Source organism: Oncorhynchus mykiss, chromosome 2 (assembly GCF_057628025.1).
Source record: "Oncorhynchus mykiss isolate SJ-2025 chromosome 2, ASM5762802v1, whole genome shotgun sequence".
Classification (NCBI taxonomy): Eukaryota; Metazoa; Chordata; class Actinopteri; order Salmoniformes; family Salmonidae; genus Oncorhynchus; species Oncorhynchus mykiss.
Genome location: NC_143023.1, coordinates 25,093,831 through 25,118,089, shown reverse-complemented (window position 1 = coordinate 25,118,089; position 24,259 = coordinate 25,093,831). Strand labels below are relative to the sequence as shown.

At 43.5% G+C, this 24,259-nt stretch overlaps 1 protein-coding gene across 2 annotated transcripts in view; it reads right to left on the bottom strand.

Annotated features, from left to right (window-relative positions):
• Positions 1-24,259, bottom strand: part of tsnare1 (T-SNARE Domain Containing 1) — a 188,419-nt gene that overhangs the window by 17,400 nt on the left and 146,760 nt on the right. For both annotated transcript variants that reach the window (XM_090193776.1, XM_036943565.2), the window contains exon 11: positions 15,542-15,651. In XM_090193776.1, the coding sequence (XP_090049902.1) occupies positions 15,556-15,651 (96 nt within the window). In that variant the 3' untranslated portion in view covers positions 15,542-15,555. The remainder of the gene's footprint in view (positions 1-15,541; positions 15,652-24,259) is intronic.

The window sequence follows — 24,259 nt, the reverse complement described above, 5'->3', positions numbered from 1 at the left end:
CAGTCTGCAAGGAGCTGCCAGTCTGCAGGATGCCGCCAAAGCTGCCAGTCTGCAAGGAGCCGCCAAAGCTGCCAGTCTGCAAGGAGCCGCCAGAGCTGCCAGTCTGCAAGGAGCCGCCAGAGCTGCCAGTCTGCAAGGAGCCGCCAGAGCTGCCAGTCTGCAAGGAGCCGCCAGAGCTGCCAGTTAGCATGGAGCCGCCAGAGCCGCCAGTCAGCATGGAGCAGCCAGGGCCGCCAGTCAGCATGGAGCAGCCAGGGCCGCCAGTCAGCATGGAGCAGCCAGAGCAGCCAGTCAGCATGGAGCAGCCAGTCAGCATGGAGCAGCCAGAGCAGCCAGTCAGCATGGAGCAGCCAGAGCTGCCAGTCAGCATGGAGCAGCCAGTCAGCATGGAGCTGCCAGAGCTGCCAGTCAGCATGGAGCAGCCAGTCAGCATGGAGCAGCCAGAGCTGCCAGTCAGCATGGAGCAGCCAGTCAGCATGGAGCAGCCAGAGCAGCCAGTCGACCAGACTCTTCCAGATCTGCCAGTCGACCAGACTCTTCCAGATCTGCCAGTCGACCAGACCCTTCCAGATCTGCCAGTAGACCAGACTCTTCCAGATCTGCCAGTCGACCAGACTCTTCCAGATCTGCCAGTCAGCCAGGGGTCGCCAGTCAGCCAGGAGCTGCCGCCCCTCTGTCCAGAGCTTCCGCCCCTCTGTCCCGAGCTGCCGTCCCTCTGTCCATTGAGAAGAGTTGCCATGGTGAGGAGGCCACGGAAGAGGATAAGGTGGGGGAAGACTAAGGTGAAGTGGGGGCCACGTCCAGCACCAGAGCCGCCACCGCGGACAGATGCCCACCCAGACCCTCCCCTATAGGTTCAGGTTTTGCGGCCGGAGTCCGCACCTTGGGGGGGGGGGGGGGGGGGGGGGTACTGTCACACCCTGACCATAGTTTACTTTGTATATTTCTATGTTTTGGTTGGTCAGGGTGTGAGCTGAGTGGGCATTCTATGTTACATGTCTAGTTTGTCTAGTTCTATGTTTGGCCTGATATGGTTCTCAATCAGAGGCAGGTGTTCATCATTGTCTCTGATTGGGAACCATATTTAGGTAGCCTGTTTGGTGTTGGGTTTTGTGGGTGATTGTCCTTAGTGTCTTGATGTCCTTGTTCTGTGTGTATGTGCACCAGTATTAGCCTGTTTGGTGTTGGGTTTTGTGGGTGATTGTCCTTAGTGTCTTGATGTCCTTGGTCTGTGTGTATGTGCACCAGTATTAGGCTGTTTGGTGTTGGGTTTTGTGGGTGATTGTCCTTAGTGTCTTGATGTCCTTGTTCTGTGTGTATGTGCACCAGTATTAGGCTGTTTGGTGTTGGGTTTTGTGGGTGATTGTCCTTAGTGTCTTGATGTCCTTGTTCTGTGTGTATGTGCACCACTATTAGCCTGTTTCGGTTTTCGTTATGTTTATTGTTTTGTTGTTTTTGTATTGGATTCGTGTTTTACGTTTGTTTATTAAACATGGATCGCAATAGACACGCTGCATTTTGGTCCGACTCTCCTTCACATAAAGAAAACCGTGACAGGTAAGACCTTTCATTAATGGTAATATTCAGATGATGTAATAACTCCAGTCAGAGTACTTATACCATTCTGAGTGGTAAGACCTTTCATAAATCACTATTTTATAAAAAAATAGAAAAAATCTTGTCTCATCTTTGCAATGTCTCGTTGTTGCTGGATCCCTGTTCTGTGTTGTCAAGTTAGCTTTTTAAATCATTTGAATAAGCCTCTTTAAGTATGAGCCTGTCTGCAGTGTTTCATTATTGTGAGGAAAGCAGCTTTGGATGCTAAATTTAACATGGATCTGCTGCATTAATTCTGTAATATTTATCAGAAGAAAAAAGTGCTTGGAATGTGGCTTCATCCGTGTTCGAAATTCAGCAAGAAAGCTGTGTGAACACATAAGTTATAAACAAGCTTTGACACCTCATTTTTATCCCTGAAACTTCAGATTATGATTATCAATATTTTTATGGCATTGAAATACACATTTCTCCTGCAGCACAGCTCAGAAATGCCTTAAGATTGTGGAAAATACTGTAGTTCAATATATTGTCAACTCTATTTCTGTATATTGAAAAAGACTATTGGCATTGTGAACTATACAACACTGGAGAATAAATTCAAGATGACAGTGAATATTTGAGAATCAACACTAAACTAAATAAAAGCCACATTAGGAACTTTCAACAAGTTGCAAAAACATATCAAAGTAACACACTGTTCCCTTGAGAAAGCAAAGAGACTGTCAGTGATGTACTATTCAGACAAGGATGAGCACAAGAGATACATAAAATCACATTGGCAGCTGCACAGTTCCTCTTCTCTTATCTCCACTGACTAGGCTTGACTAGACTAGACTCGTTTTGACTGAATAAGGAAGCGTGTGTGAAAACAGTGAAGCTAGCTATGTCACCATCTAGCCTGTTCCTGAGGCAACAATGACAGCTAGCTAGTCACAGTCTGTCTGGTACTTTCATATCATAGTATTTCACTAGCGCTGTCTGGGACACGAAAGGTACGGACTAGAGGCATGGGTTCTCACAATCTCACCCAAGGCCTTACTTCAATCATCTTCTTCTGACCCAAAACAGGACAACTTTACAACAATCCTTGCAATATAACCAAACATCCCTTTCAGATTCATATGTATTTTCTTCCACAACCTTGACCGTGATTTACAGCTATCTGGCTGTCTATCTCTTTGCACTGTGTGGAGCTTCAAATATATCCTTACCTTCTGTCAGGTATAAAGACTATGGGACACATTTAGTCCAGAGTGTGTGGAGGGCTCTCTTTTTATCTATGTGGCATACTTAGCATCTGAGGGATAGTTACTGTATGTTCTGTCTTGGTGATACACTGTTTGGTTAAGAGTCAGAGAGATACTGGTTTTGTTCCATTATCCACACTACTATACCAGTCAATATGAATAATCACTGTATTGGCAATGCATTTGAAGGGGTAGCTGCAAGTCAATAGACATGTTGCAAACATCTTACTGATAGTCTACTCATAGTTTAAATCGAGTGTTACCTGAGGATCAGATGTGGATGAATGCTGGGATTATACTCCTGCATTAATGAAGCGCTATTAAATTGAGCGGTCACCTTCTCCCAGCCTACCCGATGATCCACTTAAAGCTAGGGTCCGGGCCCTGCAGGCCTCTTCAGTTTTGCCTCCCTCCATCACAAATGGCCTGAGCTTACTTTATAATTGCCTATACCAATAACATACGCAGCTGTTCAGCCTGACTGCATCTGGTGCAGAATGAAGGAACCAAGGAAGGGAGGAAAACTTTAAAGGCGTCCTGAAGTTTAGACATAGAGGACAGTAAATACCCAAAGGCAGATATATAGGTGTCTTCTCTCTCCTCTCGCAAAATGGAAAGAATGGATATCTGAAATTATTAATGGAAAAATAATTTGGAAAATTAGGAAGGACTGTGATGTAATGTTCCTCCATTTTGTGAGAAGGGCTGTGTCTACATTTGAAATGGCACCCATTTGGGGGACAAATTAGTGCACTATAATGGAAATGGGGTGCAATTGGGTATGAAACCTTTATACTCCTTTGTGTGAGGGTAGCCCATGTGGAGGGAAATGCAATGTACATGATCTGTAAAATAAAATAAATAGGAAAAACACATGTGAGCAGAGTTGCTGTTTGATAAAGGGAATCTACCTCCTTACTGAAGGCTTAGGCACTGATCCCAGGCCAGTAGAAAATCCCGCTGAGCGGTGTCCCAGTAGGGGACCTCAGATCTGTTAAGTTAGAGGCCTACGGGTGGGTTGACCACAACCACACGGCAACCAAACAGGCACAGAGCTGTATGAGGAACAATGGGCTGAGAAAGACACCTCTAGGTTTTTGTGTATGTGCCTGTGTGCATGTGCATGTGTGTGCATGCCTGTGTGCATATGTGTGTGTCATTGTGTACAATGTAGCTCTCATCAGGGAGAAATCACTCAAATATAGTAAAAAAATTAAAATGGTCTCATCAGGGAGAAATTACTCAAATATAGTAAATGGACGTGAACAGGCTGTGTACACGTGAAAAAACATGAAAAAAAACATGAAAAATGAGGAGCCGGTAGAGGACAGTGAGAGTGTGTCATCTAAACTCACCGAAATAGCTGCATGTACACCAAACATCCAAAGATAAAACGTCTCAGATTATCAGTGACATTTACATGTCAGAAATGATAAGGGAGTATTGCATCAGTGCTGGCAAATTGTAACTTAAATCAACCACTTTCAAAAGATTTGGAACATGTGCTTTGCCAATGGCACAACATACAAAGCTTTTGACGAGGACGAAGAAATATGGTCGTACTTGTGACAAATTACATTTACTGTGGATGTGTAGTCTAGCCTATGCAAAACATAAAATAATATATATATATATATATATCTGAACCACTCTGACAAACATCTTCTGTGATATGAGGGGGAGCATCACAGAGTAGCTCTCTTTGTGGGAATACGTGTTATCAACGACAGTTAATGCATCAAAAATCTGATTGTCTCTCATACTGTATGCAGCCATCCACTGCAGCAGGCAGTATCAATCCGTGGCGTCACCATTCACACACACACACACACACACAACAATAACACATCATCTCACTCTCAATGCAGCCAGAGCAAAGGGAGGTACCTCTAGCAACACAAGAAAGAGGAATAGGCCACAGGGGGTTAATACAGGGTTAATTTAGTATGGTGTAGCAGCCTACAGTGCCTTCAACAGATATTCACACCCCTTGAGTTTTTCCACATTTTGATGAGTTACAGCCTTAATTGGTGTTAAAACCAATTAAATGTGTGTTTTGTGTCACTGGCCTGTTTTTTTCTCTCAATGTGTACAAATGAATTAAAAATAAATGTTTAAAATGTAAATGTCTTAAGTCAATAAATATTCAACCCTTTTGTTATGGCAAGAATAAATAAGTTCAGGAGTTAACATGTGCTTAACATGTCACATAGTAAGTTAAATGGATTCAGTCTGTGTGCAATAACCCTGTTTAACATGATTTTTCAATGACCACCTCATCTCTGTACCCCACACATGCAATTATATGTAACGTCCCTCAGTCAAGCAGTGAATTTCAAACACAGATTCAACCACAAAGACCAGGGAGGTTTCCAATGCCTCACAAGGAAGGGCACCTATTGGTAGCTTGATAAAAAAAAAAACAGACATTGAATATCCTTTTGAGCATGGTGAAGTTATTCATTACACTTTGGAAGGTGTATCAATACACCCAGCTACTACAAAGATACAGCCGTCATTTCTAACTCATTTGCCGGAGAGGAAAGAAGCCGCTCAGGGATTTCACCATGAGGCCAATGGTGACTTTAAAACAGTTACTGAGTTTAATGGCTGTGATAGGAGAAAACTGAAGATGGGTCAACAACATTCTAGTTACTCCACCATAATTGAAAGAGTGAAAAGAAGGAAGCTTCTACAGAATAAACTTATAGCAAAACATGCGTTCTGGATGGTAAGTTGGTGGTTGAAGATATCCCTCTAGTGGTGTGGGGGCTGTGCTTTGGCAAAGTGGGTTGGGTTATATCCTTCCTGTTTGGCCCTGTCCGGGGGTTTTCATCGGAAGGGGCCACAGTGTCTCCTGACCCCTCCTGGCTGCAGTAGTTAATGTGTCTGGGGGCTAGGGTCAGTTAGTTATATCTGGAGTACTTCTCCTGTCTTATCTGGTGTCCTGTGTGAATTTAAGTATGCTCTCTCTAATTCTCTCTTTCTCTCTTTCTCTCTCTCAGAGGACCTGAGCCCTAGGACCATGCCTCAGGACTACCTGACATGATGACTCCTTGCTGTCCCCAGCCCACCTGGCCTGCTGCTGCTCCAGCTTCAACTGTTCTGCCTGTGATTATTATTATTTGACCATGCTGGTCATTTATGAACATTTGAACATCTTAGTCATGTTCTGTTATAATCTCCACCCGGCACAGCCAGAAGAGGACTGGCCACCCCTCATAGCCTGGTTCCTCTCTAGGTTTCTTCCTAGGTTTTGGCCTTTCTAGGGTGTTTTTCCTAGCCACCATGCTTCTAAACCTTAATGATCTGCTATGAAAAGCCAACTGACATTTACTCCTGAGCTACTGACTTGCTGCACCCTCGACAACAACTGTGATTATTATTATTTGACCATGCTGGTCATTTATGAACATTAGAACATCTTGGTCATGTTCTGTTACAATCTCCACCCGGCACAGCCAAAAGAGGACTGGCCACCCCTCATAGCCTGGTTCCTTTCTAGGTTTCTTTCTAGGGAGTTTTTCCTAGCCACCGTGCTTCTACACCTGCATTGCTTGCTGTTTGGGGTTTTAGGCTGGGTTTCTGTACAGCACTTTGAGATATCAGCTGATGTACGAAGGGCTATATAAATACATTTGATTTGATTTGATTTGTTTGCAAGGGAGTCGTTAAGGGGGGAAACATAAATGATTCATGGGGCCCTGGCCTGATAGGGGCCCCTAAATGTTAAGAACATTATTTGTTTATCATTTAAACATTGTTAGACAAAATAATCTGTGATGAAAATTAAAATGTTTAACCATAATCAGATCAGGCATCTTTACCCAACCATTCTGTTTGTACCCCCCACCCTCCCATAATGCACATGGTTTGGTCCATTCTCCACTAGGAGCAACAACAAAAAATACAGCTGATCTGACAGATGCTCCGGCATGCAGACTAAGCATTCACGAGAGATAACTACCATGCCCCCCTCAAAACTGAAATCAGGTTTCCAGAAAAGGGAAGTGCAGACTGCCTGCCGAACTGAGTAGCCTAGCTAGCCTATATAGCTGGCTTGATAGCTTGCTAGCTACTGGTAGCTGCCTACTGTCGTGTCTCTGGCTATCATTAAATGTGAATACTGTTATTTTATCAAATCAAATCTCTGTAATTATTATTATGTGATTAAACTAATCATGTACATTTAATTAACTAGGAAGTCGGGGGGACACGGGAAATCTTCAGATTACAGCATTATAATTTATAACTAATATAACTCTTCAGATACTTTAATATCTGATCATTTGGCAAAGAAAAAGGGGCGTGGACCGATAAAGGAGCAGGAAAGACTAAATGGATTCACGACACACAGTGGGTAATTATATTCATTGAAATGCTAATCCTTTGCACATGAACGGCCGCTCATTCGGGAATAATTGCAATAAATATATTTACGCCCATATGTCGTTGTTGTCTTCTCAGTTGGAATCGTCGGTCCGTCTGCTGGAAAGTCTGTTCATCAGAGAGTCTCTGGTTACCTCCCCAGAAGTCACAACGTCTTTTATGGTTGTAGCTTTATCAGGGGCTCCGGATAGTGTCTGTTGTAATGGATACATCAGGCATCCATTGTTCTTAGAATAGATGTTTCGACGGTTGTCAGTATTCTCATCCTGGGTTTACATCATTTCTAGCTGCAGTCTAGTAATTATATCTAAGATTCGCTCTTATTCTGTAGGGATCGATAGTCTCAGAGTTGAACCATTTCCAGCCGTGTAGCCAATGCTCCACGTGGTATGGTTTTCTAGTCTTAGGAATTCAACCATTTGCAACCTCAGCTAATTAGCTATTATTTAGAAGTTATTATAACTGAATTCCCAAATATTTGCATGATATTTGTTAGCTAGCTAGACTAAAATTAAAACCTAGCATGTAGCCTACTACTACTGCTGTGGACAAAGATCCCAACATGTGTCTACTACATGAAGTTGAAACAGTAGACCTTGGAGGACCTTAGGCACATGATGACTTAGACACATTTAAATACATATTATATTTGATATGGATACTATTAAAACGTATTTTCTTTCAGTATTAGATTTTTTGTATGGTAACCTTTGTAGGAGCGAACATTAAACCTTAAATTCCATTTGTTTACTCTCTTCCAAGTGCATAGACAGCCCCAGGTAGGCAGAATCTCAGCGGAAAGCTGTCAGACAGACTGATGCAGAGGAGAGCAGGGAGGACGAAGAGGAGTTAAAGAGTAGCAGCAGTGCCAGTGAAGGAGTGACAGAAGATTGAACAAGCAAGTAATAAAGGAACGGAAGAGTATGGACAGATTCGAAGTGAGGAAGATGAGGTTTTACATCTTCCAGCACTGTGGCTAGAGAAAGTACAAGACCATGAAAGAGAAGCTATTGTTCGCAGACCCGTCAACAGGTGTGGTGAGGAGACAGAACTGTATAAAATCATCCTCCCAGACTCAGAAGGCAAGCCATTCCCCAACTATTAACAGTACAGTAAGTCAGCAAACGGAAGAGAAAAGGTGCAGAGAGACTGGCTTATTAATAGTAAGAGTGTAAAGGCATTCTATTGCATTCCATGTGTTTTTTTTCTCAAAGTAAACCACCACCCAGTTCTCTGAAGAGTAAGGATGGCTATAAGATATTATCAGTGAAATGGCGGAGAATGTATGACAAACTACCAGAGCATGAGGATGGTGTGTCTCACAAGAACTGAAATGGAAAAATCTGCAGCATACCATAACAACAACTACACATCAAATCCAATTTTATTGGTCACATACACAAGGTTAGCAGATGTTAATGCGAGTGTAGCGAAATGCTTGTGCTTCTAGTTACGACTACGCAGTAATATCTAACTAGTAATCAAACAAATTCACAACAACTACCTTTAACACAATGTAAAGGGATGAATAGAATATGTACATATAAATATATGGATGAGCGATGGCGTGCGGTATAGGCAAGATGCAATATATGGTGTAGAATACAGTATATACAGTTAAAGTCGGAAGTTTACGTACACCTTAGCCAAATACATTTAAACTACATTTTTTACAATTCCTGACATTTAATCCTTGTAACAAATCTCTGTCTTAGGCCAGTTAGGATCACCACTTTATTTTAAGAATGTGAAATGTCAGAAAAATAGTAGAGAGAATTACTTATTTCAGTTTTAATTTCTTTCATCACATTACCAATGGGTCAGAAGTTTACATACACTCAATTAGTATTTGGTAGCATTGCCTTTAAATTGTTTAACTTGGGGCAAATGTTTCTGGTAGCCTCCCACAAGCTTCCCACAGTAAGTTGGGTGAATTTTGGCCCAATCCTCCTGTAACTGAGTCAGGTTTGTAGGCCTCCTTGCTCGCACACACTTTTTTCAGTTCTGCCCAAAAATGTTCTATAAGATTGAGGTCAGGGCTTTGTGATGGTCACTCCAATATATTGACTTTGTTGTCCTTGAGCCATTTTGCCACAACTTTGGAAGTATGCTTGGGGTCATTGTCCATTTGGAAGACCCATTTGCGACCAAGCTTTAACTTCCTAACTGATGTCTTGAGATGTTGCTTCCTTATATCCACATAATTTTCCTCCCTCATGATACCATCTATTTTGTGAAGTGCACCAGTCCCTCCTGCAGCAAAGCACCCCCACAACATGATGCAACCACCCCTGTGCTTCACGGTTGGGATGGTGTTCTTCGGTTTGCAAGCCTCCCCCTTTTCATCCAAACACAACAATGGTCATTATGACCAAACAGTTATATTTGTGTTTCATTAGACCAGAGGACATTTCTCCAAAAAGTATGATCTTTGTCCCCATGTGCAGTTGCAAACTGTAGTCTGTTTTTTATGGCAGTTTTTGAGCAGTGGCTTCTTCCTTGCTGAGCGGCCTTTCAGGTTATGTCAATATAGGACTTTTACTGTGGATATAGATAATTTTGTACCTGTTTCCTCCAGCATCTTCACAAGGTGCTTTGCTGTTGTTCTGGGATTGATTTGCACTTCTCGCACCAAAGTACGTTAATTTCTAGGAGACAGAATGCATCTCCTTCCAGAGCATTGTGATAGCTGCGTGTTCTCATGGTGTTTATACTTGTGTATTACTGTTTGTACAGATGAACGTGGTACCTTCAGGCGTTGGAAATTGATCCCAAGGATGGACAAGACTTGTGGAGGTTGACAATTTTTTTCTGAGGTCTTGGTTGATTTCTTTTGATTTTCCCTATGATGTCAAGCAAAGAGGCACTGAGTTTGAAGGTAGGCCTTGAAATACATCCACAGGTACACCTCCAATTGACTCAAATGATGTCAATTACCCTATCAGAAGCTTCTAAAGCCATGACATCAATTTTCCAAGCTGTTTAAAGGCACAGTCAACTTAGTGTATGTGAACTTCTGACCCACTGGAATTGTGATACAGTGAATTATAAGTGAAATAATCTGTCTGTAAACAATTGTTGGAAAAATTACTTGTGTCATGCACAAAGTAGATGTCCTAACTGACTTGCCAAAACTATAGTTTCTTAAGAAGAAATTTGTGGAGTGGTTGAAAAACAAGTTTTAATGACTCCAACCTAAGTGTATGTAAACTTCCGACTTCAACTGTAGGTATTCCTCTTGTCCAGAGAAATAGACTGTATAGACAGTCAGCAGCAGAAACAAATCTAGTCAGGCATTTAAAAAAACAGAGCAGTTCTAGAAAGGATTTTGGATGTGACACTGTACTTAGCATCTAGGAATCTTCCATTCTGGGGGAAGTCACTCAATCTTCATGACGTGCTGTCAAATTCTGACCCGATGTTAATTGAGCACTTACAGAAAGACAGGGACAAAAAGAAAGGAGCACGACTGACTCATTACCTCAGCCCTGAGAGCCAAAGCGAGTTCATGTGGTCAAAGGGTTTCGAAAACAATACTTTATGAAAGAGAAGAAGCATTCCATAACTATATATGTGATGCAACTCCAGACATTTCCCATACTGAGAAAAATGTATTATTGGTGAGATAGGGACACAAAGATAAAGTTCAGGGAACAGGTGAATGGGAAATAATTGAATGTTTTCTTGACTTTAAAGACTTTGTTAGATAGACAGGCAGTGAAATTTCTGAAATGATTTTGAGTGCATTGGAAGGGCCTGGTATTGACACAGCAGATTGTCGTCGTCAAGGTAAAGGTAATGGTGCAAATATGTCAGGGAAAGTGAAGGGAGTTCAAGCACACATACTGGAAAAGAATCCACTGGCCACATACACACCTTGTGCCTCCCATACTATTAATCTTGTGGGTGTACATGCAGCTCAGTCGTGTCCAGGAGTATCAACCTTTTTTGGCTGTGTGAATCGTCTACAATCTGTTCAGTGCCAGCCCAGAGTGATGGACCATTCTCAAGGAAAAGACTGGTTGCTGTCTTAACTGCCTTTCAGACACATGATGGCGTGTGCGTATTGCTGCTGTCAGAACAGTGGCAACTCATTTATCGTCTATCATCAAGGCCCTAGACATGCTTCTTGCTACCTGCAGCCTGACAAACGAAGTCAAATCTGAGGCAAAAGGTCTGAAAAGCTACTTCATGTCTTTCAAGGCTTGAAACATAATAATGGGCAAAGCTCTTAAAGACTTACGCAGAACGAGTTACAGCTGTAATCGCTGCCAAATGTGATTCTTTGCATGTATTGACTATTGGGTGTAAATTAGATTTTTCTGAATTAATTTTCAATACATTTGTAAAAATATCTAAAAACATGTTTTCACTTTGTCATTATGGGTTATAGTGTGTAGATGGGTGAGATAAAACAACATCTATTGAATCCATTTGGAATCCAGGCTGTAGCACAACAAAATGGGAAATAGGTCAAGGGGTATAAATACTTTCTGAAGGCACTGTATGTGTGAAGATGTGCTTACGTGTTTTATGTTTTGAGGGTGCTCCAGGGTGTGCTTGTAATCTCTCTGATTGTGTTTGTGTAAACTGGAGACTCTCTATGATCAGACAGCACTGTGTCCCTGGTCCCCCGCTTGACTTGTTCTCCCGGTGTGTGTGTGTGTGTGCATATGTGTGTGTGTGTGTTCGTACAACGCTACCTGACTACTGATCAATGCACTGCAGTAGAGGGTCTCCCACGAGTGTCCATTCACATGATTCCCTGTTTGAAGCCAGTTAAGAGGAGAGTCCCAAATCAACCATTCCAATATAGTGTTGTAGTGGTACAGTGGTGTAATATGATGATGAAAGCCTTTTTAGCCACAATGGCAACCGTTACTAGAAAGGAATACAATTGTCAGTTTTTAGAGCAAATGTCCTAATGTGTCATTATCAGACAATGTTGTTTGCAAATTGTATGCACACCACACTGATTAGTGGCCCTTTCACATGCTAAATGTATTGGGGGGACATGCACCACTATATTAGATAAATAGGGGAAATCCATTACGTAAATGGTGCCCCGTGTGAGGAGAATCCCAGTAACTGGACTAACATCTGGATACGTAATGATATCCAACAGCCAGTATAGCTGTTAGGATACAGACTAGACAGGCACATGTCTAGTGTACATGGTCACTGCTTGATTAGACGAAACCGCTTGAAAGCTCTCTCGTTCAGCACCCCCTGATTTCTGCGATCATTCCTCCCCATACACACAAAGACCTTGTGTAGTTACAGTTAGCACATGGTGCTAACATGCACATTGAAAAATCTCACTTCCCAAATGAGTCTGTAAACAGGATGTGAAGGCGGTGCCGGCAACATCATTTGCAGAAATAAGTGTCAGGGTGCAGTTATGGCGTTATTTAGTGCACCATAAAGAGCCAGGCTATTGATTCGAGAGCAGAAGCGGCTCCGAAGTGATTTCTGTCGTCGTCACTCTCATTAAACTGATGTATAGTGCTCGCTATTCTCCTTTCTGCCCATCTGCCTTTGTATCTCTCTGTGTCTATCTATATCCTCTATACTCCTCGATGTTTGCTCACCGGTCCACATCATCCTGTCTCTGTCTATAGTGTTCACCATTCTCATCTCTGCCTCTCTCTCTCTCTATGTTTATATCCTCTCTAACCCTCACTGTGTGTTCATAGTTCGTACCTGTCAATATTTCTCCTCTCTATGACTATGTAATGCTGTCTCTCTCTCTCTCTTTGTATCTCTGTCTTTCATTATGTTTCTGTATAACATACTATTGTCTACTCCAGCTAGAGTATGTGGGAGTACTGAAAAGCGCTATACAAATAAAGTTATTATGATTAGGGGTTATTATTATTATTATGTAAGAGTACTGTAGTGTAGTACCGGTACTTTCTTCAAAATCTGCCAACAGCATCAAGGAGAATGGAAGAAGGCCACAACAAGCAACAACAATGGGAGGAAAACTGAATTTGCTGTTGGTACATACTCGGAACGCTTAATTCTGTTTAAACTCTGTTTGTTTATTTGGATCGTGTTTCTGGTACAAGAACTGGCAGACTATACCAGGCTTATGGCTGCGTCTGCTTTGGCAAGAACCCAGGCGGTTCTGCTAAGCCTGTACTCTTCCTCCTCTATAGGGCTCAGTACACACACACACACACACACACACACACACACACACACCCTCACACACACACACCAACTTGAGAAATTCCATCTCATCTGTTCCAAATGATTTGGTACGAATTGCTCCACAAACCTGCAGACCCACTAATCTGTGACCTGAGAGAATCAACGTGGGGAAGATAACTAGAGAACACCTCCCAACAGGGCCTCAACCTCCCATTCAAGTTAAATCAATTGGCTGTACAATACAGTGACTATGATTGTGTTTGCGTGTGGGTTGAGGTGTATTTGTGTATGTCAGACAAGAGGCCTGAATGTAATTCCATCAGTGGTAGATAAAGACGCCAGACTGTGGGTTCATGTAGATTGGTTACGCTATCATTTAAGGAAAGTTGTGGTTTTCCATCAACATCCAATGACATTTATGAATTCATCTGTTAATTATTGAATAGTGGCCAAAGTCTTCTACACTGATTCTATCCTCTGCTGAGCTGATGGTGAGGGTCTTTGTTTCTGTCACAAAACCCAAAGTTTGGAAGAAATCTGTCATTTCCTGTAAAGGCAGAGAAACATTCTTCAACCTTTTACGCTGGCTACACAATGAGCTAGCCAACCACATGAGACATTCAAGCTGCTAGATGTGAGGCTACAAGTGAACAAAAATCATTACTTGTGGTTGGAATTACATTTACATGTCATTGTCCAAACTGAAGAAGAAAAGATGTCTGCAAAAATATAATGTGAAGGAGCAGCAATATACAATATATTATTTTAAGAACAACTGCTCTTTCCATGACATAGACTGACCAGGTGAATCCAGGTGAACGCTATGATCCCTTATTGATGTCACTTGTTAAATTCACTTCAATCAGTGTAGATGAAGGGGAGGAGACAGGTTAAAGAAGGACTTTCAAGCATTGAGACAATTGAGACATGGATTGTGTATGTGTGCCATTCAGAGGGTGAATGGGCAAGACAAAACATGGTAGTGCCTTTGAACAGGGTATGGTAGTAGGTGTGAGGCGCACCGGTTTGTGTCAAGAACTGCAATGCTGCTGGGTTTTTCATGCTCAACAGTTCCCCGTGTTTATCAAGAATGGTCAGCCACCCAAGGACATCCAGCCAACTTGACACAACTGTGGGAAACGTTGGAGTCAACATGGTTCAGCGTCCCTGTGGAGAGCTTTTCGGCAGCTTGTAGAGTCCATGCCCTGATGAATTGAGACTGGTCGTAGGGCAAAAGGGTCCACAGTTATATATGAAAATAAATCGTTTCGCACCACATTTCCTCTGGACAGAAAACCCTTAAACATCGATTTGCTATAACAGCAAATGTGTCAAGCTGCAACTTTTTATTTACTTTGCTGTCTTGCTGCTATGAACGTTGCTAGTCAATGTCAGTCACTTTCATAGTGTGTCCTCCGACTATGATTCCAATTATTGATCCAATTCAAGAAAGAAGCCTTCCTGCACATTACTGACAATCCAATTAAAAAGCTGTGTTTTTTTGTAAAATCCCTATACATTCTTTGAGCTGATGCTAAATCTCTCATCACAACATCAAACTATTGCCACTGAACGCATCCTTAAAGGACAAGTTAGCTTCTGTCACTTGTTTTTGATAAACTTACCCCAACCAGCGATTCACTTCTTCATCCTGGTTCGCGGATATCAAATCAAATCAAATCACATTTTATTAGTCACCTGCGCCGAATACGACAGGTGTTTTACCTTACAGTGAAATGCTTACTTACAAAGCCCCTAAACGACAATGCAGCTAAAAAATATGAATGTGATATAAAAATAACGTAATGTTCATGATGACACAATTACATGTGTACAACATCTAAAGACCTGCATTACTGTACTGATAACTTTCCCGATTCTAAAAGGAATCATTTGGGTTTGATTTGTTGATGTTTTTCAGAACCCCCTACTGGACAATGAGGATGAGGAAGTGAACCGCTGGTTGGGGTAAGTTTCTCAAAAACAAGTGAAATCTGAAAAAAAAGTGTCTGGACCCTTCTATAACATGCTGTTTACATTTGGTTTACAATCAGAATAGAATGTCAATATAGCAATCAATACGCCAATATAGTATCTGTATAACAATATCAGTACTAAGTAAAGCTCTGTTTTTTGGGCTGCTGCTGGTTTATAAACACCAGTAGTGATGGAGGGGTTAGGAGGCTTACCTCTGGAGTTGGTTTCATTTTCTTGCTGACACAGCGATGATGATGATGAGGAGGGTGAGGATGAAGCCTCCCGCCACCAGCATGTAACACTTCCTCTTCCTAATCTGCCTCTGTGGGTCAGATTAGATTAGATTCAATTAGAAAATTATAGAATCTGCAACATATTCAATACATACAAAAACACAAACATTTCATCTCCTCCAGGCACCCATCGTAATACCAGGTGAAATGGCTGAAACACAATTCTGGGTTTTTGGGTTACCTTAGGTTTGTACATCTTAATGTGTTTTCAGAAACAACTTGTCATGAAGACTTGATTTGAGTTTGGTCAAGTGCTTGGTGGTTAATGATGAGAGAAACATTAAGAGCCAGTAGTGTCTGAACACAGAAACAACAGTATTTTCCTTCACATACTCTCTTTCCTCTTTTTTTTCTTCTAATATCGCCGGTGGTGTAATTTAAAACTATAAATTTTTCAAGCATCTTCCCGCATAGAACACAAGCTGTGTCATCCTCTCATGTTCATTACCCTCAATGTATGGTAAAAAAAATAATGAATGAATGAAAAAGAAACTCAACTTTGGTAAATAAATAGAAATGAAAATAACTAGAATGGAGAACAGGGGTTAGAGATATTTCTATATTTCCCTGGCTCCTAGCCTCCTCAGGCGATGGGTGATGTGTCAGAGCAGGGAGGGGAGACCAGAATGTTGTTTTCAAATGCTTTTTCTTTCTCTTTTTTCCTCCCCGTTTTCCGCTACAAAGGCAGTGAGAGCGGCTGCGTTAGACCAGACCAGAGCTGGGTCTGGAGTCTTTAAATCCTGACTCGCTTCAAAGCAATTCATCTTCTGAGACTCAAAACAGGCTTTCTATGGAGAGAGAGAGAGAGAGAGAGAGAGAGAGAGAGAGAGAGAGAGAGAGAGAGAGAGAGAGAGAGAGAGAGAGAGAGAGAGAGAGAGAGAGAGAGGAGAGAGAGAGAGAGAGAGAGAGAGAGAGAGAGAGAGAGAGAGAGAGAGAGAGAGAGAGAGAGAGAGAGAGAGAGAGAGAGAGAGAGAGAGAGAGAGAGAGAGAGAGAGAGAGAGAGAGAGAGAGAGAGAGAGAGAGAGAGAGAGAGAGAGAGAGAGAGAGAGAGAGAGAGAGAGAGAGAGAGAGAGAGAGAGAGAGAGAGAGAGAGAGAGAGAGAGAGAGAGAGAGAGAGAGAGAGAGAGAGACTTTTGACTTTTGGTCTTTCTTTATTGAAACATTCTCAATTCATTTAAAACTCAATACAATCACCATACACAAAAACCCTCTCCTACAACCGTATATCCAAAACATCTTCCCCAGCAATACAGACAGCCCCCCCAACACACCATATCTCCTCAAACATCTCCACACATTTGATCATTTTATAGAACTCAAACTCAACCCTCAGGCGCGCAGAGACCATCCCATTAAACAGTAGTAAAGGGTCTGTTATACCCCCACCTTTAACCCTGTTCCTCCTTGTTAGCCAAATAGCTAACTTTGCCTGAGCAAACAGAAAATTCAACAAAACACATTTTTCTTTCTCCTTACTCGAATACCTGTATCCCATTATAAACATCCCAACAGCAAAAACCACCCCCAACCTGTCACACAGACATTCCAACAGAGACATTAATGGCATTAACCTGGTGCACACAGAAAACACATGAATTACAGTTTCTTTCATTTGACAGAAAGGACACCCCTGCCCAATTCCCGGATCAACCCGTGCCAACCAGCTGTTAGTGGCCAGGGCTCCATGAAGAACCCTCCACTGGAGGTCCCCTGACCTCTTTGGTACTGGGGGTTTATAGAGCGCCCTCCATCGAAAACCCACCATACTCTCCGCCCCACATACCCCCTGCCACTGATGTGCCTTCACTCCTGTTAGGCTTCTAATGCTCCTAACCTTAACGCAGAGGTTGTAGAGGGCTTTACCTCCCACCCCCTCAAACTCCCCAGGCTCGGAGTGTTAAAATCTAACAAGTCCTCCAGACCCCCTTGCCAGTCTCCAGTCTCTGCCGTCACCTGCAGTGGCGGGAACATTGGTGGCCCCTCTCCCTTTGGCCTCTCAAACACCCCCCTTACCGGCTCAGACAGTGCCTCCTGGACCTCCTCCAGGAATCTTTCCAGCAGCCTAAGAGACGTTATTCCTGTTTGTTGCGCCAAGACCTCCGGGGTTTTCCACCCCTCCTCTCCCAGCAGTCTCAGGTCACCCAGCCTTTGTAAACCTCCTGCCATCAGTTGCCTCTGCAGGGTGGCCGACTGAACCGATCTCAAAGGGATGGCTGGGTTGTGGAAGATAGGCTCCTCCCACACCCACTGCCCAGGCTCCACACCCCCTTCTCGTGTGGGCCTTAGCAGCTGCCAGGCCCTCAGCACCGCAGAGTAAAACTCTGAGAGACCTGCTGTACTCAGCCTCTCCAGCTTCATGAGGAACAGCTGCCGGTCCAACCCTAATCCGCCAGCTCTCCTCAGCAGCGCGCATGCTGGTTCCCTCCAGCCAACATCAGTGTGGTACAGCAGTCTCTGCACCGCCTTTAGTCGGAAAGCAGCCATCCTGCTCTCCAGTTCCACCAAGCCCTGTCCTCCTTCGTGGACGGTCATGTACAAAACTGCTGCCTTCAGCCAGTGATGTCCCGACCAAAAGAAGTCCACCAGCTTGCGTTGCAGGTCTGCAAGCAGACCGGCAGGGGGGTTGAGGACAGCCAGTTTATGCCACAAGGAAGATGCCACCAGGTTGTTGATTATCAGCACCCTCCCTCTATATGACACTTGGGACAGGAGCCACCTCCACCTGGCCAGTCTTGACACCACTGCCTGTGACAGCCCCTCCCAGTTCTTGCTGACCCACCTCTCCGAGCCCAGGTACACCCCCAACACTTTAAGCCCTTCACAACCCCACTGCAAACCCCCTGGAAGCAGAGGAGGAGCCCTATCCCCCCATGCCCCACATAACAGAGCTTTGCTCTTGCCCCAGTTTACCTTAGCTGATGAAGCTCCCTCGTACACCTTCAGACTGGTCTCTAGTTCCTGCATATCTTGCCCATCCCTGACCATCACAGAAACATCATCTGCATATGCTGAGACTGCTATTCCTGTCACCACATCCATGCCTATCCAGCACACTCCCCGCAGTCTCCTGCGTAGCAGTCCTAAAAAAGGCTCAATGGCTAGTGTGTACAGCTGCCCAGATAGAGGGCATCCTTGTCTAATACCCCGTCTCACCCAGACTGGCCTACTGAGCCCCCCTCCCACCTTAACCATACATGACGCCCCAGCATACAACAGCTTCACACAGGTCACAAAACTCTTCCCAAACCCAAACACAGACATCACATTAAACAGATACTCATGATCCACTCTATCAAAAGCCTTCTCTTGATCTAAAGAGACCAGTCCAAAGTTCACATTAGAACCTCTCGACAAATCCAACATGTCCCTAATCAAGAACAAGTTGTCCGTGATTGAGCGTCCCGGTACACAATATGTCTGGTCCTTGTGTATTATAGAGTCCAGATGGGACTTCAGTCTGTTAGAGAGGACCTTGGCAAAAATCTTGTAGTCCGCACAGAGTAATGCCACAGGCCTCCAGTTCTTAAGTTCACACAAGTCCCCTTTTTTGGGCAGGAGAGTCAGAGCCGCCCGACGGCAGCTCATCGGCAACTCTCCTACCCTGACGCATTCACGCAACACGCAAAATAAATCCTGTCCAATTGTTCCCCAGAATTTTTTGTAAAATTCCACTGGAAGTCCATCGACCCCAGGTGCACGACCGGGGGACATCTGGGTTACTGCCTCTGCCAGTTCATGTGACAACAGAGGAATGTCCATTTCATCCCTCTGTGCCCGAGAGAGCTTAGGGAGTCCTGCGAACAAGACCTGAGCACACATAGGATCACACATTTCTGCCCTATACAATTCAGTATAAAACTCCACAGTCCGCTCCCGCATCTCCCCCACCACAGAGGTCACCCGCCCATCAGACAGCCGTAGACAATGCATACCCTTGGATTCACTGCTCTGTCTTTCCAAACCAAAGAAGAAGGAGCTGGGAGCATCCATCTCCTTGAGCATGGAGAACCTAGCTCTTACAAGTGCTCCCTTTGCTTTAACCTGGAAAAAACTGCCCAGGTCCCTACGTAATTCGGCTAAGTTAGCCTGGAGGCCTACATTGCCTTGCCCCACCATCTCTACCTCCATCTCACTAATACACCGCTCTAGTTCCCCCAATACTCTCCTAGCCTCTGAGGATGAGAGAGCAGTATACTGTTGACAGAAAAGCCGAATTTGCACTTTCCCCACATCCCACCATTGACTCAGAGACTCATACTCCTCTCTTCGCTGCCCCCATCTTTCCCAAAAAGTCTGGAAACCTGAGCAAAAAGTGGCATCTTGTAAGAGCTTTACATTGAACTTCCAATAAGATGCCTGCCGGGGCCCTGGTGAAATAGACAGCCGAGCCATGGTTATGTGGTGATCCGAAAACCCCACTGGGAGAATGGTAGCACCCAGCAGCCTATTGCTCTGATTCCTGGACATGTAAAAGCGATCAAGTCGAGCTGCACTCACCCTAGCCCCAAAAACCTTCACCCACGTATACTGTCTTGTGTTTGGATGTTTAGTTCTCCAAACATCCACTAGGTCAAACTGATTAAAGATATCCCTTAACACTCCCACTGACACTGAATGAGGCTCTTCCCCATTTCTGTCTTTTGTAAAATCCATTGTACAGTTCCAGTCACCTCCGATCACCAGCGTCTCCTCAGGCGCTACTTGTGAGAGTTCCTGTCTAAGACTCCCAAATAGAACCCCTCTTTCTCTCCCTGTGTTAGGCGCATACACATTTATAAAGACAAAACACATGTTGTTAATTTCTGCTTTAACAACAAGCAACCTACCCCTACACACCTCCTTTGAGGAGCAAATTTTTACAGCCAGACCAGGTGCAAAAAGGACTGCCACCCCTGCACTAAGATTTGTCCCATGGCTCAACACACTTGCCCCTTTCCACCAGAGCCCCCAATCAACTTCATTCACCACATCACTATGCGTCTCCTGCAGAAACAACACCTGTACTTTTTTTTGTTTTACATATTCACCCAACACACTCCTCTTTCCCGCATCTCTGGCGCCATTTATATTGAGCGAGCCTACCCGAAGAGTCTCCATAAGAAGTGGGAGAAAAGCCAGCAGAGAAATAGACCAATAGCAAAGCTCAAAAAGCCCCAGTGTCAGTAAGAAATTAAACATCTAAACAGTGTCTGAAGGTAAACCTTTACGCACTGTTGTGACCCACTTCCTCAACCTAAACCGTTTCCTGGGTGAGAGGACACCATGCCCCTCATTTCTCATAGCATGTTGTACTGATCTTACAAACTTCCTAGGATCAGGAAAAAAAGCCTCAAGATTAACTTTTTTCCCCTTAGTCTCATTCAGGAACCTTGTCAGTTCTCTCAACGTGTACTTAGACCCCTCGGGTTGACTGGATGTCAGCTCCGGGCCAATTGAAGAGGAGTCTGAAAAAAATAACTCCTCATCCTCTGACTCACTTTCCTCCTCTTCTCTATCTCCCACCCTGACCACCTGCCCTTTCTCTCTGGTTAGGGCCTCACCCACAGCAACAGGCAACATTTCCATGGTGCCTTTGTCCACACCCTTTTTCTTTTTCCTCTTGACACCCTCCTCCTCCCCCCCTAATCTCTTACACTTCCCCACTATACTCTCCTCATCCACTAGAATTACCTGACTAGACGCAGTATCATCTGCACCACCCTCCATAGCATGACTAGGGCCAGCCTCAGCTACACCACCCTCCATAGCATGACTAGGGCCAGCCTCAGCTACACCACCCTCCATAGCATGACTCGGCCCAGCATTATCTGCACCACCCTCCATAGCATGACTCGGCCCAGCATCATCTGCACCACCCTCCATAGCATGTCTAGGCCCAGCCTCAGCTACCCCACCATCTCTAGCCTGACTAGACCCAGCCTCTGCTTCTCCACCATCTCTAGCCTGACTAGACCCAGCCTCCACTACCCTACCATCTCTAGCCTGACTAGACCCAGCCTCTGCTTCTCCACCATCTCTAGCCTGACTAGACCCAGCCTCCACTACCCTACCATCTCTAGCCTGACTAGGCCCAGCCTCATCTACACCACCATCTCTAGACTGACTAGGCCCAGCCTCTGCTATCTGCATCTCCTTACCCCCTGCATTTTGACCTCGATTTCCCCCACCTGCCGTTGTACCCTCACCTTGTCTATGGCCTTTATGTGGGCACGCAAAACTCTTGTGCCCCAAATCCCCACATTCAAAACACCGTAGACTATCTGTGCTGGCAAAACCGGCATAGAGCCCCTCCCCATGCCTCACTTTAAAATGCACATTTAGCTGTTGCTCATTATTGTTCAGAAACATAAACACTTGCCTCCTGAACGAAACAACGTGCTTAACGGCATCTGCCTGAAAACCTGCTGACAGTACACGGAAACCGCTAGCAAACTTACCAAAACGACTCAGCTCTTTCCTAATTTGATCATCCGTAATAAACGGAGGCAAATTTGCCACTACAACTCTTGTTGAAGGGGTAGAGAGAGGTGAAATTGACACCAACACATCCCTTACAAATATTCCGCTAGCAATTAGCCTACCGACCAAATTAGCCCTTTTCATGAACACAACCACAGCTTTGTTCATTCTAGAAGCAGAATGTATAAACTCAGCTCCTACCTGTTCACCGACCGCGAGCAGAACCTCCTCCACCTTAACTCCGTTCTCAGGAACACACCTGAATCCATGCTGTATCGACAGCGTCTCCTCCGCGCTAGAATGAGAAGCCATTGCGCACACTACACCTTCCAACCCCCAGGAAAGTTACTCTGTCCTCTTCCACCCTAACTTTGAAAAAAAAACTTTGGATACCGCTAAAACAAATATTTAATTAACCCTCCACCATAGAAAATAACATGTAAATAAAAGAATCAAGAAAGTTAGTTAGGATAGAGCTTTCCACACCAAACACTCAAACTCCAAAAAACTCCCAGCATGCACCGAAAGAGAGAGAGAGAGAGAGAGAGAGAGAGAGAGAGAGAGAGAGAGAGAGAGAGAGAGACCACAGACACCATAGACACCATAGACACCATTGTCAGATCAACGTGTTTCTGAAGAAATTAACCGGCAATATTCATTCAAAAAAACAGCCCAATAAACTTTACAACATAAACCAATCGTTCAGATGGGCTCCAAACAGTGCAGAGGCATTCATTGAAACATTGAACTCAAATGAAATGATGAACTCTATACAGTTTTTCAATAACTCACAGTACCAAAACAATAAAGATGGTGTCAATTCAGCTACCCAAAACATCAACTGCATATTCCAAAAAGCAGCATCGAAAGCAAATTTGAGAAAACCAAAGCAATGCAACATCAGAAGCAAAAATCAAAATGTTTCTGACAAATGGTTTGATAATGAATGTAAAACAATTAGAAAACACCTAAGACAAATGTCAAACAAAAAACATAAGCAGCAAAACAACCCAGAGCTACGATATGAATACTTTGAAACTCTGAAACAGTATAAACAAACACTGAAATGCAAGAAATTGAATTATACCAACAAGACACTTGATGAAATTGAAAAAGCAATTGACCAAAATCAGTTCTGGGACATGTGGAACAATTTAAGCACATCAAAGCCACAAGAATTAGCCATACAAGATGTAGGAATTTGGAAAACTTACTTTGATAATCTATACAAAAACATCCCACAAAAAGACTTAAACCAGAACCAATTAGAAATTAAAGAAAAATTGAACATCCTTGAATCAGTCATTAAAAACAACCAAAATCCATTAGATTACCCAATAACCCAACAAGAACTAAATGAAAAGCTAAAATCTATTAAATCAAAAAAGGCTTGTGGTGTAGACAACATCAGAAATGAAATGCTGAAAAACAGCACACCTGAGTTGCAAAATGCTGTGCTTAAATTGTTCAACATGGTTTTAACTTCTGGCTGCTTCCCTGATGTCTGGAACCAGGGGCTCATCTCCCCTATCCACAAAAGTGGAGACAAATCAGACCCCAATAATTACAGGGGAATTTGCGTCAACAGTAACTTGGGAAAGATTTTCTGTAGCATTTTGAATTCAAGAATTCAAACCTTTCTTCAAGAAAAAAATGTAATAAGTAAATGTCAAATTGGCTTTCTTCCTAACCATCGCACTACTGACCATATATACACCTTACACACACTAATTAATAAACACGTCCACCAAAAAAAAGAGGGCAAAATCTTTGCTTGCTTTATTGACTTTAAAAAAGCATTTGATTCGATTTGGCACGAAGGGCTATTCTACAAAATTCTACAAAGTGGGCTTGGTGGTAAGGTGTATGACTTAATAAAATGTATGTACACAGAAAACAAGTGTGCAATAAAAATCAAAAACCAAAGAACAGAATTTTTTTCACAATGTCGAGGTGTGAGACAAGGCTGCAATTTGAGTCCAAATCTTTTCAACATTTATATCAATGAATTAGCAGACATGTTGGACCAATCTCCAGCCCCAGGACTCACACTATTTGACACAGAGGTGAAATACCTGCTATATGCTGATGACTTGGTACTTCTATCACCAACCAAAGAAGGTCTTCAACAAAACATGAATATTCTGGAGCAATATTGCCATAATTGGGCCCTGGCAG